At 36.1% G+C, this 19,037-nt stretch overlaps 1 protein-coding gene across 1 annotated transcript in view; it reads right to left on the bottom strand.

Moving 5' to 3' along the window:
- Window positions 1-1,560: 1,560 nt before the first annotated feature.
- Window positions 1,561-19,037, bottom strand: part of LOC103778435 (ubiquitin carboxyl-terminal hydrolase 12) — a gene marked incomplete at its 5' end in the record, with an annotated part of 30,479 nt that continues 13,002 nt past the window's right edge. The window contains 7 exons of the mRNA XM_008946023.1: window positions 1,561-2,216; window positions 4,059-4,137; window positions 6,651-6,848; window positions 9,304-9,387; window positions 9,593-9,669; window positions 14,768-14,994; window positions 17,437-17,650. Of these exons, the coding sequence (XP_008944271.1) occupies window positions 2,115-2,216; window positions 4,059-4,137; window positions 6,651-6,848; window positions 9,304-9,387; window positions 9,593-9,669; window positions 14,768-14,994; window positions 17,437-17,650 (981 nt within the window). The remainder of the gene's footprint in view (window positions 2,217-4,058; window positions 4,138-6,650; window positions 6,849-9,303; window positions 9,388-9,592; window positions 9,670-14,767; window positions 14,995-17,436; window positions 17,651-19,037) is intronic.

The raw sequence follows: 19,037 nt of genomic DNA, 5'->3' as shown, positions 1-19,037 counted from the left end.
TAAAATATTTAGCAACCAGCCTCAGCTTTTAACTACACCAAAAAAAGAAAAAGAAAAAAACCACCAAAACCCCAAACATTTTCAATTTGCAAAAAGTAATGTGATAGTTCTTTCATAATACTGTACCTTTAGTATGCAAAGGACTTCATCCTTCTAACATGCATCATTATCCAACCAATTCACCTCTTAAACCTTTTTCCCACTGAAAGCTGATAAAAGGTTTTAAAATTCTTTCAATCCTTTAGAAAAATCCAATCATATTTTCTGTATCTCCCACAATATTTAAGCTTTACTTTACAATGCTGGTAGTTTAATCATGATTTATAACTTTCTATAAAAGGATTTTAGCCAAACTAAGGCTTTAGAAACTGCATTTTACAAAAGCAATTTGTTAACAGTATGACAGTTGCTAAATAGCCCAATTTATTTAGAGACCCTGTTAAAGATTTGTTCAACTGAGTGAATAGGTGAAGTCATTTCCTGAGCTAAAAGATACAGGTAAGCAAATAGTCAGTTATAGCAGCAGACAGGAGACATTCTTTTTAGAAGTTGTAACAATATCAGTAAAACAGCTTTAGAAAATTACAAGAATGTAAAAATCACGTGCTGAAGAGGGAGTGACAAGGACATCCAAGACCTGATTGCCATAATCTGGAATGCACATCCCATGACTTTCCAGAAATTACATTCAGCTACTGTCAGACAACGTACTGGTACACTGAAGAATGTCAAATCACAATAGTTCACATTTCTTACAGATCAGATGTTTTGTCAAGGTTTAATTCTTAATGGTGTTTCATAAACCTAAAGCAAGGTAAACTCCCTAGTTTCAGAAATTTTCACTTTACGAGACTTAAGTACTATTCATTTTAAAGGAATGTGGTATCTTCAGTCTCATGGAACTCCAAGCCTATTTCTTCTTATTACTCAAATGGAATTTAAACCTTGAGTGTACTTGAGACAGTCACCCAAGTCATTTGGAACAAAAGTGGATCCAATCTTAGGAGAGGGAATAGTATCCTTGAAATGGTTTACTTTGATCCAAACCATTCTAATTTGCTTAGAGTATGAACCCTTAACAAATTATTGAAGAACTGTAAAGACCAGGACATTACCACTGCACCGTCATGTTCTTAAGATATGCAGTCTTAAAAAGTCGTCTACCTAAGAGTTTGATCACTTTATTTAATTAAATACAGTACCTCACTAGGATACCAGGTCCTCCAGAAGGAAATCTCTGTTCCGTGCTACTCCTTTTTACAGATATTGTAGGCATTGTTTTAGAATTTATAGTGGCTCTTCTTTAGCATTTAAACATAATTAGTTTCAATTAAAATTAATATATGAAATTTCCAATACTTGTTAGAATAAAGGAAAATACACAAGATCCTAAGTTACAATAATTTATAAATAAAAATAAGCCATTACAAACCAAATCTTTCCCCATAGGGAGATTAAAAGCCATAATCTGGACTGATTGTTCCCGACCATACGCTGTAAGTAACGTAAGCTTCTTCAGAGAAGCAAAACAAACCTGCCTCCCCGACACCAGTCTCTATCTTCAGTTAAACTACTACCATCAAGAAGGCAATTGTGTTGGGCCCAGATGTATCTTCTTCCTTACATGGTAACCTTCCCAACCTCGTTCCTTTAAAGTCAAGCACAGGAAACTAAGTTCACAAAGAGTCCTTTACCTTTAATACACAAAGTCTGTATAAAATACAGATTTCTAATGCTCCTATTGCACCAGCCTGGCAGTGCAGTTAGAACCTGATTCAAATTCTACTGAAGTCCATAAAAGGTTCTCCAGTGACCTTAATGGGCTTTGAATTAGGACCACAGAGATAGTACTACCTAATGGAAAGCTCCTGCAAGAGTGGCTGGTGTCTCTCTTTTTGCTTATGGGATGCAGTGGAGATGGGTAGTCAGCATGATACCTGAGCAAATAAAATGAAAACGATACAAAGGTTTTAAGAATCCCAAACTCTTTGCCTAGTTGTGTGCAAACTGTGCTACTTCCCCTGGAGCTCCCTGCTTTCCTTTTTTTCAGTGCTTGCTCCATTCCAAGATAGTGAAGATGCGAGGCATGAAAATCTCTCTTCTCTAGTTCCCTCTCAATCCCGAGACTGATAGAAGAGGATGTAGCCAGACTCAGAGTTCTTTGAGATGTCTGATGTCAACCCGTAGAATTCTTCAATAGCTTGTGCATCAATTTTCTGTGTGTATAAAAAAGCAAAAATTTAAAGTAAGAATATTTAGTGAACATTGGAGTTCCACTCTAAAAACTACTGTTAAACAAAACCAACTTTCACATATCTACATAAAGAAATACAATGCAAATAATTCTTCAACTTGTCATGTTTTGGTTCCGCCCCCCCCCCGCCATCAACTTCACAGAGGGTAGTGACTGTATATATTTTACATATCATTTTTTTAAGTATAGAGTGCATCTACTACTGAGTGCTATCTTATGTGCATTGCTTGTGGAAATTCCACATAGAAAAGTTTTAAAACACAAGAATAACAAATGAGGAGGTTGTGCAGTCTCCTTCTCTGGAGATTTTCAAAAGCCACCTGGATGCGTTCCTGTGTAACCTGCCCCAGGTGAACCTGCTGTAGGAGGAAGGTTGGACTACATGCTCCCCAGAGGTCCCTTGCAATCCCTACCATTCTGTGATCCCACAGAGACTTCAAAGCAATATAAAGTATGTAAGTACAAGCTTTCATTTCTAAATATAAGCAGTGTAAGCCAATCAAGTAAAGAGACAATAAGGAGAAGGCAGAGAATGAAGACTAACTTTTTGTATTTTTCACACAAAACATTTGCTTGTGATCCCATTAGCATAGAAAGCCTTCTATAACTAAGACTTTTTGGGAAAAGATGCAAAACTTCTGTAGAGAAGGTGGAAAGAGTATTGTCTGTTCCTCATCATCATCACTTTCAGGTACAAAAGAAACAAACTGAAAGCAAGCTCTCTTGTCACATTTTCAATCAAAGACAATTAGGCTACAAACAACAAAAAGGTGGAACATTATGTTTTCCTTCACTTGGGCAGATTTTATTTAATCTCATACCCATTCTTTGGAATAAATCTCTCTCAGGAAGGAGTGTGCCAATCCAAATTGATGAACCACGGGCCTAAAAGTCAATGAGATGTTTTAGATTTAAGAACAAAAAGATTCCTTCCTTCCTCTTTAGAAGGGCTTAGGGAAAAAAAACTAATGAGCAGCACTGCCAGGTGCTACTGCTTTGGAACTGGAGAGATTGTCCCTGACGTTTGTGAAATTATATGAGTTCTACTACAGCTCTCTGTTTTCCCTGGAGGAAGGTGAACTTTTGACCTTATCGAGACATTTCAATTTTCTGTGTATCTTGATAAGACACAGAGGCAATCCTTTTACTTTCCTAACAGCTCTGTATACTTCCATGTCTGTCATTTTCTGTGTGAAAACCCATCCATAATGTGGCTTGGAGATAAGAATTCTTCAATATCCTCAACTTGGCCTGCCAAGTAACAATCAAAGTCCAATACCTGTCTCTTTTTTCCCCTTTTTAATTAGGCAGTTGTGCACTGTAAAGAAAAGCTAAGTTATTAATTTTATAGATTTAATTAATTAAAGTCAAGAAAAAGATTTGGACAGCACAATCATCTGATTGTATCAGACTGACCCATTCCATTAAATCATAAGCTCCTAGAAAATACAAACAAATGGCTTACACCAAAAAATTGCCCTCAGAAAGGAGTTGCAGTAGAACTGATTTATCTTTACCTTCATTTGCCATGTCCTCTGGCCACAGGAACAGCATATTAAACAAAGGTGACAGACAGTGGCCAAACACAAAGAAGCTTCTTTTAAGAAATATAAAACCAAATGCAGTTCAGTGTATCATACTGTTGCATTGTATGGTGCAGCTCTGCACTCACAGATTTAGACTGGGGTTGGAGCCTCTTTTTATCAGCATACCAGTCCTTTTACTTTAAGTAATCATACACACAAGGTGCATGCAGGCACTCGGGTTGGTAGAAGAAAAAAGTCCATGGTTACACAAAGCTTACCTCAACGATATCATCATCAAAAAGCAACCAAAAATCATGACTCTTCACTATTGCAATATAATGTCCTCTGTTAGGGCCACTGTAAAATAAAATTAGAAAAGGACACAGACAGTGACACACAAATATGTAGAAACATATTTCTTTTTTTTTTTCTTGTAGAAAAGTAATACTTAACAGTAATTAAAAAGCCTACCACCACAATTTCTGTTTTGATGTTTCTTTTCTCCTCCCCCCTCCCCGCTTATATCATCCTTATAAGGTATTACTTATCTCTACATTTAATATTGTGCTAAAAAAAAGGATTATAATTTCAAACAAGGAAGAAGCAGCACAAGCACTGAAAATATGCGTGATTTAAAAAAAAAAAAAAAAAAAAAGTCAGAGAAGGGAAACCAAGAAAACATTCTGATGTTTCATAGGGACAGAAGAGATTCCAAACTACTTCTGATCTTCAGAAAGAAAAGCTGTAGAGCTGCTGTTCATCTACAGTCCTCATCAGGCATCTCTTTATCTGGTCTACTGCAAACAAAATCTGAATTAAACTGACAGTTTAGAAGTCTCAAGAATGCTCACAGCAATGAGAGGAGCTTCCAATTAAATTAAACCTGCTAAAATGCACAGCTCTTCAGTTTACAGCAGACAAGAAATTGCTCCACAACAGAATCTATGACACAATGTGACACTTTAAATGTCCTACTTCTAATCAGATTTCAAGTCAGGCAATATGACACTTTTGGAAACAGCTGAACCTTACAACTGAAAGTGGACTAGTTTGTTGTGGAACTGCCTTAACTGTCTAACTGCATTGATACGATTTTTATGTCTAGACCAGGAAGGGAAGGTTGCCACCTGTGATGGGCATGTCTGTACCACATCACAAAACTCAATGCAAACAGGGTTCATTTCCTGCCATGGTTCTGAAAATGGGCAAGTTTCTAAGACTGCAGCTTGAATGAGGGAGACAGAAAGGGTCAGAATTGGACAGAATAGATTTTCTCTGACGTCTAAAACAAGAGTTGATCCAGAAAACTACGGCACAAAGGCTTATTTTCCAAAACTGTCCTGGCCAACTTGAGTACTAGTTGTCCTAATCCTACTGTAATCCTAGGCCTACCTAGGGAGGAGTGGGGGAGTGGATGGAACAAAGGGCAGTGACTGGCAACTAGAGGGCAAGTCTGCCATTTTGAGGGACATAAAAATGTTGGAAGAATGGACTGGTAAGAACCTCATGGAGTTTAACAAGTACGAATGCAAAGTCTCATGCCAGACTAACTCCATCCAGCATCAACTGCAAACCAACTGGCTAGATGGGCCCAGGAGGTCACCAAGATGAGCTGTTAGCCAGCAGCATGTAATTTTGGCGACGTGGCTGAGCGCACGTGGGGCTGTACTGCAAGAACAGAGCCAGCAGTGAAGGGATCATCCCTGCCACTCTGCATTCTGGGGCCCAGAACTGGACATAGTATTACACACATGACCTTTCCTGTATAAAGGAGAGACAGATAAACTGGAGGAAGTCCAGTTGTGGGTCACTACATTTGTCAGAGAGCTATAGCACCAGATGGGGGAAGAGAGGCTGAGGGAGCTGGTTTTATTTAGCCTAGAGAATATTAAATGAGAAATTCAACTGTTGTCTTCCACTACCCAAAAAGAAGGAGTTATAAAGAAATCAGATCCAGGCTCTTCTCAAAAATGCACAGTGAAAGGACAAGTGGCAGTGGTCACAAACTGCAGCAAGAGAAATTCTAACCAGATACAGGAAAAAAAAAAACAACAAAACACCAAACAAATTCATTGTGAGAACATTGATGGACTGGAACAAATTGCCCAAAGAGGCAGTGAAATCAGCACTCCTAGTCATGAAAATCAGCCCACTGCAACCTAATCTAATGTCAAACTTAGCCTTGCTTTGATCTTCAAGTACCTGACCTCACAATGTAAATTATTCTGTGATTATAGATGTTAAATCATCATTTTGACTCTGGGGCTTTTATCTACTCAACAAGAGTTTGTAGAGCATCCCTGGTTTTAAGACTTGAAGTCAAAAGAACATTTGTTGAATACAGCAAAATGAAATACAATTTTAACAGTCCTATTTTGAAAGCATGGAAAAATGTAATCAACAAACCTCAAAGCAATCCACAAACCTAATAACACAGGGATGTATTTCAGAAAAAGTTGCTCAAGCTTTAAAATAAAAAAGGACACCCTAAAGGAAATGTCTTATAAAGAAATCTGCTCTATAATGCTTTCCTACCTAAGAATTTTATTTTTAAAAGGATCTTTAAATATTACTAGAGTTATATGACATTGTGTGTTTGATAGTTTGTGGTTTTTCTTAAACATAGTTAAATTCCTACAAATATCTGTGATGTGTACACTGTTATCCCTCTGAACACAACGAACTACCACAGCAACAAAGCTGCATGTTCTGTCAGGTAACATCTCCCCACAATGCTTTCTTCCTAAGAAACTTCTTTTAAGAGGTCTTTAAATGCTGTTAAGAGTTCTGTGATACTGGGTGCTTTGTTTTGTTTTTTAAAAGATAATTACACTTACACAAAAATACCTTGCATAAAATAGAGTTATTACCTTCCACAATGAACTACCACAGCAACAAGGTCATACATTCTGTCAGGATTGGTGGCATCTCCTGAGGTGTTAAATAAACGAAGCTCTAAAGGAAAAACTACTCTATAAGAGAGTTTTGTGTATCGATGCAGCTGATCCATGTATTTAAATCTCTTCAAATGGAGAGCTAGAATCATAGGCAGCTTTTTTACTTTCATCCTGAAAAAAACAAAAACAAAACCAAGCCCAACAGTATTTCCAATATCCATCCAAAACTTTTGGTTGATATCAAAAACCAGGAAACCTGTTTTACTGAAGTCTTGAAAAAAATCTGCAAGCATTAAAAGAAGCTCAAATAACCAGCTGTTTAAAAAAATATCCTGTGTTACTAAACTAAAGGTGAATTTTAATTGAAAATTACAAATGTATTTAAAATAATAAGCTGTAATATATAGTAAGAACAGCCAGAGGAACCCACATAATTTGGAGATAATGACTGCATAGCACAGAATTCCATTTTTAAGCAAACCTACACATAGCTTTCCTGAGCTCCCAAATGCAAAACCTAGATCTCAGCTGACATACAGTGGAGATACTGCAGCAAAGTTGTTCTAGACATCCTGTTCTACTTGAATTTCTTATCCAACCGGCCAAGACAAGGAGACTTAAGCTTTGTTATGCCACTTTGTTATATATGTATTAGTCCAAGTTTTCATATCAAATCATTCATTTAACACTGCCAAGGGATACAAATAGCCCACTGCTACTCACCTTATACCTCATGCTACCCAAACAAGATGATGCTGTGCTCTAACACAATAATTTTGTACAAATGCTGCAGCATTACTTGAAGGCAGTCGAAGTCAGAACGTGATAATCTAGTTTTACTGAGGGCTCACTGGCCCCTTTCCCTAGTTTGAGGTATTGAGATCTTGCAACAGTGCCTACAAATCCTCACTGGCCAACCACAGCTGGCCTGGCAGCAATCACACACTCTCACTCTCTGGGCAATAAATTTGCCCATACTAACAAGGCCACCAAGACAGAGTTCTCTGCTTCCTGGCACAGCCAATTGCCTTAGATCAGCACCATGCTCAGTTCTTCAAATCACCTCCAACCCAAAAGGTATCTCAAAAGTCTTGACAAGACAGCCCACATTTCAGACATATCTACTGAGACCACATTTTCAGAATGTCAGGAGATATGTTGGTATAATACAATCCTTTTTCAAAAGAGAGGGGGTAGGGACAAAATCCTTGAAAACTCACCTTTCCTTCCCTTTTTCTCATTTAACTTAGACTGATAGTAACCTACAGGTAACCTTGCTAGACTCAAATTTTCTCCATGGCCAACACGGGAACCAGGAAATGAAAACAAAACAAAACAAAACAAAACAAAAAAAAAAAAAAAAAGGGAAGCAGGATGACAACCAATAATTTATAGGGAGAGTTACATTTTTATTGTGTTACTGAAATATGGATATGATTTCTGCTGTTTCTTTTTTCAAAATTAAGACCTCTTCCTCTAATGCAGCTGTGTTTGACAACAGGAGCTCTTTCAATGATAAAGAAATTCAGTATACCACATTTGCTTGCTGAGGCAACACTATAAAAGATAAAGTCCATACACAGTGATAGAAGAAAATTATGGCTATAGTGAAACTGAAGTCCCACATGAGAAGCAAAATATAAACAATAAAAGCTGTGTTTTGCCAATATGGCAGTGCCTACAGTACAGGTTTATGTCAACACAGCTTATACTGGTCAGGGATCACATTACCTCCCACACAGAAAAAGAGCCAAGGGAACAGAAAACAACAGGACAGACCTGGCTTCACAACGCTCTAATATACACCTGTTAATAAGCTTAGGCAACATGTGAGGGCAGGCCCTGCAGATGAGATAAGCCAAAAGCCATGTGCTCAACCTATGGTGAGCCAAATAACCAGGATCAGTGGTATAACCAGTAAAGCATGTCAGTGTTCCCAGCCCTTCAACCAAACACTTTCTCAGGTGATAAAATACCACAGCACACAAAATCAGAGGTTTTTCAATGGTGTAAACAAGACCAGAAGAATTATTAGGCAGACAATAATTGGTTTTAAACATAATGAATTTCCATGGAGCTTCTGATGCTCACTGTCAAGCAGAAGTTTAACACAACTACACACATTTAAGAAACTATGAATGGAATTAAAAAAACAGCTACAACCCTCATTGTGACTGAATCAGAAGAAAGTGCTATCAAATGGATTTTTACTGAATTTTACAGCAGTAGGAAAATTTATGTTATTATCAAGACAAAACTAAATTTAAATATTCAGAGGAAGTTAGTGACTTTTCATAATTACCCATAATCTTTTATTGTCACTGGTGGTTTGTTTTAACTTGTCTTTTTAACTTATTTTTGGTCTTAAGATCAAAACCTCGTTTGTAAAATAAATAACAATCAAAGGTGCTCCAAAATGCTTTATGTGGATTCTCGTCACTCATGGAAATAGGCTCGCTGAATTCAAGCAAGAGGAATGCAATCAAGTTACTCTTAAGTGGAAGAAGAGTGAGAAAAATCAAGGGAAAAAGAACGTTCTCCCCCACCTCATAGACACAGAAGGAAATACAAGAGTATTTTCATGAAATGCACGGGTTGCTTTTTTCCCTCCCCGAGTGCAATGTACCTTTTATGTGCTTCTTGTTTACTGCGACATTCTTCACAGTAATATTTGTATTCACTGCACAGAGTTTCTGTATTGCTGAAACCCCTGAATAAAAAAAAAAGATAAATGCTAGAGATACTAAATTTCTTATCTGAAATGGACATATAAACATGCACGATATAAACATAATTTTATACTCTTAAATCTACATAAGCTTAGAATTTCCTAAGCTTCTGTGCTTTTTATTTTACTTCCTGCTTGCTAGGTAAAACATAAAAAACATTCCAAAAATTCAGATTTTTGTGTCTACCTTAAACAGTGAGTGATTGAAGTATTCTGTTCCACATCAACTGAAAGGTCTAAGAAGTCTTCATCTTTGCTGCTTATCTGCATGAAAAAAGAATCAATAAATTATAGTTAAAACAAGTTATTTACCTCTAACAACTAATTTACCTCTGTTTTTCAGTACCATTTCCTACTGACAGAATGCATCTTTTACCTTATAACAGCCTTTTAAAAATTGTTACAGATGGCATTTCTATTTCAGATATTTGCTAGATCTCATTTCTGCTTTTGTTCAGGAAGAAGGAAGTCTATACGTGTGGAAGTATATAATGCCAGTTATCAGCATGCTGTGATTTCAGCTCAACAATATTAATGCCAAGTTCCTCCCAACACCTCACTCTACAAAGGAATACAATCACTGGCATTCTTTTATTTAGGGCTCTTATCTCTGTTCTCCCCCTATGTCTCCCTTCAACTGAAAGTTATGTATTTGCATAGCACACTGTCCTTACTAAACAGCACAAATACTTTGAAGCCTCTTCCTGGCTAGATTCATACTCTTAACTGAGCAGCAGACAGTAAATTTGTTGGTAAACATGAGGCTGGGATTTGGTCTGATAGAGACAGAATAGCACATAGCCATTTCGTACAAAAATGCAGGAATACTAATTAAAGTAAAAAAGGAAATCCTAGAAGCAGAGAATAAATTCTGTCACAAATCCTGGGAAATAGTGATGAACAAAATCCACAGCTGCACTGAAAAACAATTATTAAAAGGTTTGGGAAATAGTAATGTGCAACCTTAACTCTTGTCTGTTAGTGTTTCCTCTCTGTATCTAGAGATACTCAGTGCCACTGATGAGAACATCCTCTGCTTTTATGACTCCTAGGTACAACAGTAAGTGCTTTCAGAAAAGGTGCTTGGCTGAAATTTTTTGACTGAAAGCATGGAAAGTTAAACAGCTACAGGAGGGCTAATGTAAGCTGATCTTTAAAATATACGAGATATACGTTCCCTTCTCAACTCAGAATTAAAATAAATTTGGAAAGTTGTTCTCTGATTGTTGAGACAAGAAACACACAGAATAAAAAGAAAAAATACAGGGGGTCAAGACAAATCTTTTTGAGAATTAATACCATTGAGCAAATCAAAAAACTTACAAAAAGCTTCTGATAGTATTTGTGAGAGGACTGGGCAACTATTCCTTCCAGTTTTCCTGTAGCTAATCTCTCAAAGAATTAAATGTATATGTACAAAAATTACGTTGCCATGCCAGTATACATCACATCTGTTACATCATTTAGATGCTGAAGTGTAATGTTTATACTTTTAAAGGGATCACGAAGCATATATGGAAAAATTCCAAGATGTTTGTAGAGTGGGGGAAAAAAAGGCACCTTCAGTGCATCTTTACTGTGCTGCACATTTCCTGTCTTCAGGGATGTATCAATGTTTAGGGGTGTCGGCAATTCATCAAAATATCCCACTGCAAACCACTTCTGGAATTATCAAATTTGAGTTTATAACATTAAGAACTCTGGTGGAAATCATCTTAGCCTAGGGATTAAGAATGGCTCAAAAAAAACCCCCACATCAGTTCTAGAAAATATTCTGCTGCACTCTTCAGCTAGGACAGCTAGAATTAAGGAGTCTCGTAAGCAGTGTTATTCAGACATGCAGTTAAATAATTCTCCCTTTTTTTGCTCTAATCAGAGCAAATTCCATGAACCAAAGATTTCACAAGCAGCTTTATCCCATGCAGAAGCTGTAATGGGGGGAGGAAAGGGGGAAGAGGAAAGGGATGTGTTATACTTGGTTAATAAAAGGGATTCTTCCACTCTTTGTGATAATGCTGGAAACCTTTGTTTGCTGAGAGGGAACCTCTCAGGTAAGCCAGTCTGCTGTGCTCTTAGGATCATGAGGAACTCTTAAAGGTTTTATTGAAGGAATAGCCAAATGGATTTTTTTCCATGTCTGATAATTTAGAAATAGCTATTCTTAATTTTGAAGATTTTTTTTAACATTAGTATTTGAACAGTACACGAAAAAAAAAAAAGGAAAATTATTAAGAAGTCCACCTCCACTCTAACCATCCCACCCCTCCTCTTTGGCAGAGGTTCTGTTTCAAATAAATGCCACTAAGCTCCTTAGACTAAAGTCACCAATGCTACATATTTCAATCACCTATAGGATGAAAAGAAGATGGACAGTCAGAAAGCCTCATCACTTGCAGAATTCAAGTCCTGATGTGCTCAATGTGTTCAAAAAGCCATCTGAATAACAGTTAGGAATTTGGATGTTCTCAGTTAAGGGGGATGGTATGATGTTCTCACATCAAGGGCATAATCTGCACTCAAACAGCTCAGCTGTACTCTGTTTTCTGAACAGAACAGAAAACTCAGAAGGCTAATTCATGGAATCTGTATTTACTTCAGTTTGGAATTTCACTAGAAATGTGAATCTGCTGTCTAACAAAAACAAACAAACAAACAAACAAACCCACAACTTTTGCCACTTTAGGTTCCCATGTGTGCCAAGACAGAAACTGTCTTTAAATGAAGCTGAAACAAAGGGCATGACTTATCTTGGTTTAAAAAAAAAAAAAAGGTGATAAAAAGTAGGGCATAGTTTAAGTATCTTTAGTACTCCTTTAAGAGACACAACTGAGATTTTCCTTACCACCTTCTCTCAGTCCAAAGCAGAATTGAGCCAAATAACTTTTTGCTTTCTAGAGTCATTTGAATACAAAAGTAAGACCATCAGCTGGAGGAAAACATTATTAAATACGTTTGGTGCTTTTGACCCATGACAATTTCCCATTTTTCTCTGTGGAAGTACTGCCCACATTTAGCTATTTCAAATTTCGTTTTAACAAAGTCAGTTACATTATTTTCTGGTTTACTGCTATTCTCTCCTTAAATTGTGAGAGAAATCTGTAAAACCAATGAACTTCTAGATAATTTTTATCAATGAGACACAAAAATTTGTAACATTAACTTCACCATATTGCCTGTATCAAGGAAGGGGGGAAAGCATCATAACAAATTACATCAAAAGCATGTAAAGACAATTTACAACCAATTTTGTAACTTTTTCAATTTGTATTAATAACAAATTGTGTTAAATCACTATAAATATTTGTTAAATTAAATGTATCTATGTTCCTCATATGCTACCATCCACACTTAAACTGAGGATAAACTTTTAGTCAGTTAATTTTTTATCTTAAAGACAGGCTAATAAGACAGTATGTCCTGGAAAGAAGCTCTTTTCTATAATCAGGACATTTGAAATTAGAATAAAATCTTGCCATGCTGGTTTTAAGAACATTGAGTAGGTTTGGCTAATTAGAACATAACCATTCTCACTTAGAGCAAAGATATATTATGCTTTATTTTTAAGGATGCATTAAATTTGAAATTTAAATTAAAAATATACTATGGTTATTGTGTTGCCATTAAGCAGCACTAATTCATCCACTATTGCTCTGTAATCTTCTACATGAGCTATATACAAGTACTCCTGATATTTTCAGTTAAATTTTTAACCACAGAAAGACTCTAAAAGCCAACAGTATTATTCCAATAAACATTAAAACAATCATATATGCACACAATATTTGAAAACAAGACACTATTCAAAGTAATATTAATTAATATCTCTGTATGTGCTTCTGAGCACTTATTTCCAGATCACTGTCTTTTAATTAGACACAAACTGATATACTGGATATATGGAAACTGATAAAATAGTTTCCAGATTATTAGGGCTTGGAAAACAAAGGCCCTAATATACTAAAAAAGAAAAGTGTATTAGAACACTGGATTGAAATTCAGCTGTCCAAGGCAGCATAGTGGCAAACACATATGGTGTATCCTCTTCAGCAACAGCTAACACAAAACCAGAACTAAGCAATATTACTAGAATTCTGAAAATTGTGATAGACCTGGTAACTAATGAAATATGCTGGTAAAGATCCTATCAGCATTTTCAAACTGTACTAAAACTGCACCCAGATGAAAATCCTGACAGCAGTAATTCACTATGCCAAATTGAGGAAAGGTAACGATGTCAGTCATGTTGAGAGACTAGGCTAAACTCACGTTTCAAGAAGAAAAAAGTCAGTTCAAGAACCAAAAGAGAAGCCATTGACAGTTGCCATGAAATAGTTATTAGGGAGGAGAAATCTACCAGTAAAGAAAATATGGTATCTAGACATCACCATCTAATTACTCAAAATACCATGATCTATTAAGTTTGCAGTTACATTACATACGGCATTAGGAACCTATGAGAGAGAGGTATTTCTAGAAGAGAGAGAAAATTATATATGAAATATATAGATTTAATCAGATTAATTCTTTCTGTCCAACATCATGCTGAAATAGGTGCATTACCTAATTAAGGAAAATAGGTATGAAGAATGATACAAAAAGTGGTCATTTAGTTTTTACATACAATATCTAAGGCATAAACCATGACAGAATTTCTCTAATTTTCAAATTGTGCTTTTTTTCTCTCTCAGGTGAAATTTAATTTTAAATTTTTCGGAAATACATGATTTCTCTTATTGTAGAAGTGTTCTCAAAAGAAGATTCTAGGTATAGCTTAACCAAGGAGTTAATTTCTCAGTCTAGTATGAGAAATCCTGTGGACAGACATTTAGGAAAGGATTACTTTTCCTGCACATTAAGTTATGTTCTTTGAGAATCCCAGCATACTGTTTCAGTGCCAAAAGCCAACCATAGTATCTTGATTTCAGTGGCTTTAAATTTTAAACATAGAAATCGGAGGAAACTGATTCAGAATACTTACTTATAGAATGTATCACTAAGCATAACACTGAATTATTAAGACATTAAATTTAAGAAGAACTCCACATCCACAAGTAGCAGGCTTCACTGCTCTTAGGAATACATCAATTTAGAATTTTCTAATCAGAAAGTTGATTATAATCACGCTGACAAAAGTTCAATTGGACATTTTCCTAATATTGACTAAAAGCTTTTTCCTACAATTCATGCATAAGCCACTGGAATTTTCTCACTAACACAGACAAAATTCAAATGTTCACACTAATGCAAGATTTCTAAAGCAAGACACTAATCTAGCATGTTAGTCTGTTGAGATAAATTAAACATGACACATGAAGTTCTGAATCATGGAAGAATTCATTTCACAGGATATATGGAGACTTACAGTTTCACATGTAAGACATCTGGTTTCATTAGTTAGTGTTCCCTGAAAGATTTCATGCACCCAGGTTGGGTCTGGTGGGGTGTTATTTTCACTGTCAATGTTGCCATTAGGTAGGCGACCATTTTGTTTCTCTTGTTTTCTTTCCTCTTGCAAGATATCAGCAATTGTATTTAACAGGTAGTTTAAGAACTCATGTGCATCCTGCTGCATGTAGTTATCAAAAAGCTCTACAAGGTAAAACAAGAAAAGATTTATCATTAATCGGTTAATGCTACGTTACAAAAAAGTTTTTAAAAGAAGCTGAATTCTAAAATCAGTCTTTATTTCACATCTTGAAACATTCATGACAACACAACACCAACCCAAAATGTGTACTTCATAAACTAAGTCAAAAACACTGGGGGTGGGAACAGAGAAGGACAAGCCAGCTTACATTCACAGAAATCTGATTTCTGACCACAGTTAATAGGAGTGAACCATTCTGCAAGAGAACTATGGCATGATTCAACTACCTAAACACAGGTGTACATGCAGCACTGATTTGCTGTGTTATAGCTCATCCTGTCCAGCCTCCAGATGCCAGTGCACAACCTGGATCTCTTACGGGGCCTGTGCTATCTCTGCTAAGCTTAGGTCAACATCTTCAACAGCACAGGCCATCTTAAATGGCATTAGATGTTGATATTGTCCAAAATTGAACTGAGAACTTATGATAGGGAAGGTTTCATCACCCATATGTTCTATCACAGGAAGAACATGAACAATAAATGCTCAAAACACCACTTTATTTATTTATTTTTGCTTTTAGGGTTTTAAGTCCACCACTGCTCTGTCATAAGCACAATGTCATAAACACTAGCAATGAAAATAAGTTTAAGACTAAAAATAGTAATGGCTTTAAGTTTTTTAGCAACTAATTTCTTTCTCAAAGCTCTTTAGTTAAGGCAATACTTGCAGAAGCTACAAGTCTCTTGAGGTAAAACACTTCAGAGGTTCTTCACAGCATTACATCACAGACATCTCAGGGCTATGTGCCCAGTTAGTAAATTAGCATTAAGTACAACAGAATGAAAGCTACTCATTGTTCATTTCATAATTAGAAAAAAATTTAAGCAAACATAACAGTATACCTTCAGCTGACTGCAGGTTGGCAGCTGCTTCCCAGCCAGTTAAGCTTTAAGGTTATTAATATATGTATGTTGTATTCAGACATTGAGAATAAAGATGGAATAGCAGTATTGTGGTCTGGAATACATTATGTTCTCAGTTATCACCCTGGTACAGCTGGATACTGTCTGGAACAGAATCTAGATCAGCGTTGCATATCTACCTGAGTCTTTAGCTCTTTTTTAAAGCTCAGAATTATATACCTTTACAATAATCACTTAATAGCATATGATGTCTGTGTAATCACTGCCTGACAATTTAGCCATTTATTTGTAGAAAAGGTGAGAGTATCGTCATTAAGCGACTCAAAAAGCCAACAACAGCTGCACTTTTACATCTGATTTCTCTAATGAAGATTTTCCAATTGCTGCCTTCTGCTTAGAATTGTAGTGTCCTGAAATAACTAAGCATTAAAAAGAACACATTCTAAAAAGAACTGAATGGCTCTTGTGGTTTACTTGCTGCTTTCAGTTTGAGCCATTCTCCACATTCGTGAGTTAGTCAACATTCACTGACATAATTAACTATTTCTGTAACGGCATCAAAATGCAAACACACTTACTCAAGTATACTTAGCAAAGAATTGAATGACAGTTTTCCATTCTGCATAGGTAGGAGATTGTACATTGTCCGAGAGGGGTTTCATGGTGTGAATTTGCTGGAGGGATCACTTCAAATTAGAAATTCCGGTCATCATAACATTTAAACACTTCTGTAGTCTTGGAGAGACTACAACAGTAGTTTCATAACATGTATTGCAGCAGTGTTAGATATGGTATCTCATACAGTTTCTTTAAACCTAGTAGTTATTTTTTAGAAAAAGCTTATGCTCTATTTTTATACAGGTGTATCCAAAATGAGTAGTAGACTACACAGTGTCATCTCTATTTTAACCTGGAATCATTTTCTAAAACATTTTGACCAATGAGTCCCGCAGATAAGAAACAAGGAATGATAAAAATATCTGGAAACTTCTTGAAATTTAGGATATCAATGACACACCAAAAAAAAGCACTAAAAATTAGTGATTTTAAAATTCATTAACCCTTTCAAAAGTAGCTCAAGCTATGTATTGCACAAATTCCAAATGAATTTAAAAATCTGTGGGTTTTTAAGCTAGATTTGTGCAGGGAAATCTTAACGTCCTTTCCACACACTCAGTTTGGGAGACTGATTCCTGCATCCGAAGATTAATGTTTTCTAAACACAGAAGTTTTACAGTGCATTTTTATTATAAAAATACAATGCATAGAGTTAAAATTAGCAGGCAATTTCATAAGCAGTCACCAAGAATACACTCAGTTCTACATGAGGAGAGACAGACAAGGATTCTCTCTCAAAACAGCTCCAGGGTTACACCCTTATCTGAGGGTCACCTGTTCTTTACACTGCAGCACCAACAATGCTTTCCACGTGTAACAAATACGTAGATATTCCACTATGTCACCTTCAGAATTAGATAATAATTTTTATGGTTATTACACAAGAAAAAGAAAAGTTACCATTTTCTTTTCGTAATCTTGTTATAAATTTCTTGGGAGGTATTACTCCAACTTTTTTCTTCTGGGTGGCTATACTGTGGAAGAGATCAGCTAAGCATGTAAGGAGATTTTCTTTTTTTCTTGGCTGACTCTTGTATGCTAAGACTTTGTCTCGAAATGGTCGACAAAAATAAAGTGCCTGAAGAACTGAATTGCAGTAGCATGTATTCCCAAACTACAAAACAAGAGAGAGATCTATTAGCTTGCATTGTATTAGTGTAGAAAGGTAAAATTAAATCCAAATTATAAGAGAATGCATAAGCAGGGGCAAATTTTCTGCAAGTCATTTCTTCTTGAGTTTCTGATAGTAAAGCATATTTCTGCTTCACAAAGGATTAGTAAGTACACTGTATGAAAATGCATGAAAAAAAATAGGCAAATTTGAGCAACACTATATAATTTTGTCTCACTGGAAAATTTAATTTATTATTAACATTTCTGCATTTACTTGAGTCAAAATATTCAAACACAACACAAATTTCACAGCTCCCAGAATATGCCCAGGTGAAAATATCTATCCATCTAGCACACAACAGGCACAGCATGACCCTGTATTGTGAAGAAATTCAGCTGTACATTGAGAGCTTCACAGACACTTCAGAAATTGGATTCTCCAAAACTTACTAGTTGTTATCAAAGTCAGAATAACGGCTTTAACCTGTTCCTACATTTTCAGTTCTTATTTTATGGTGACAGGATTGGCATACAGTTTTCTTAAAAGATTCCAACATGGCTTGTTTAGGATTCAAAGCTATGGTACAGGTGGTGGTTTCAAATTGAGACTGAGAGGAAAAGAATGCACTATTTGGACATGTGCATTTTAAAGGAGTCAAGCCACTGAATTAAAATGGGGTAGCTAGAAAAACATTCATAACTCCCTTCATAGCAGGGCACTCCAGATGCCCCTCTTCCCCAGGCTCCTTCCAGCTCTTCAGCACTTGAGTCTTGTGATCACCAGGATGGCCTCCAGCTCACCCCAACACTGCAAACCTCCCCATCAGCTTGGTGAAGGTGTCGTGAGCTGCTGGTGGATAGAGTCACTCTCATTTTATGCTGCCCTCCTCCAGTGAAACCTATTATCTAACACTGAAAGTGTGAGAAAATCTTTATAAAGCCCTCAGCAAGTAATCCAATCTTTCAGCTGCTGTCACTCAACCTGCAAATAACCTGCACATACAGACTACCCATATTCTTTACAAATGTGAAAATAGTATTCATATTTATGTTTTATATTAATAAAGTAGCATATATGGGTAGCAAATTCAGTGATTGTATTGCGATGGGGAAAATGCTAAAAAAAGAGTCCATTTAGAGACATTTTAAAAGCAGGTTCTTTTAATAAAGAAAAAGAATGAAAACCTATCACATCTCAGGGATAACAAGCAAGTAACTGGTTTTTGCCCTCTCCTGATTGAGACAATGACAAACAAGAGCACCATGCAATTTAATTACAAACCAGAAGGCAAATTTTTTTCCCTTTATTTTAAATTAATGAGATATGAAAAACTACTTCCTAAATATCCAAGATACACTGAAAGAATGACAAAGAAGTGTATTAAAAA

The sequence above is a fragment of the Merops nubicus genome, unplaced genomic scaffold (assembly GCF_000691845.1).
Source record: "Merops nubicus isolate BGI_N331 unplaced genomic scaffold, ASM69184v1 scaffold15698, whole genome shotgun sequence".
Lineage (NCBI taxonomy): Eukaryota > Metazoa > Chordata > Aves > Coraciiformes > Meropidae > Merops > Merops nubicus.
Note: the sequence above shows the minus strand (reverse complement) of the source record. Positions and strands in the feature narration are given on the sequence as shown.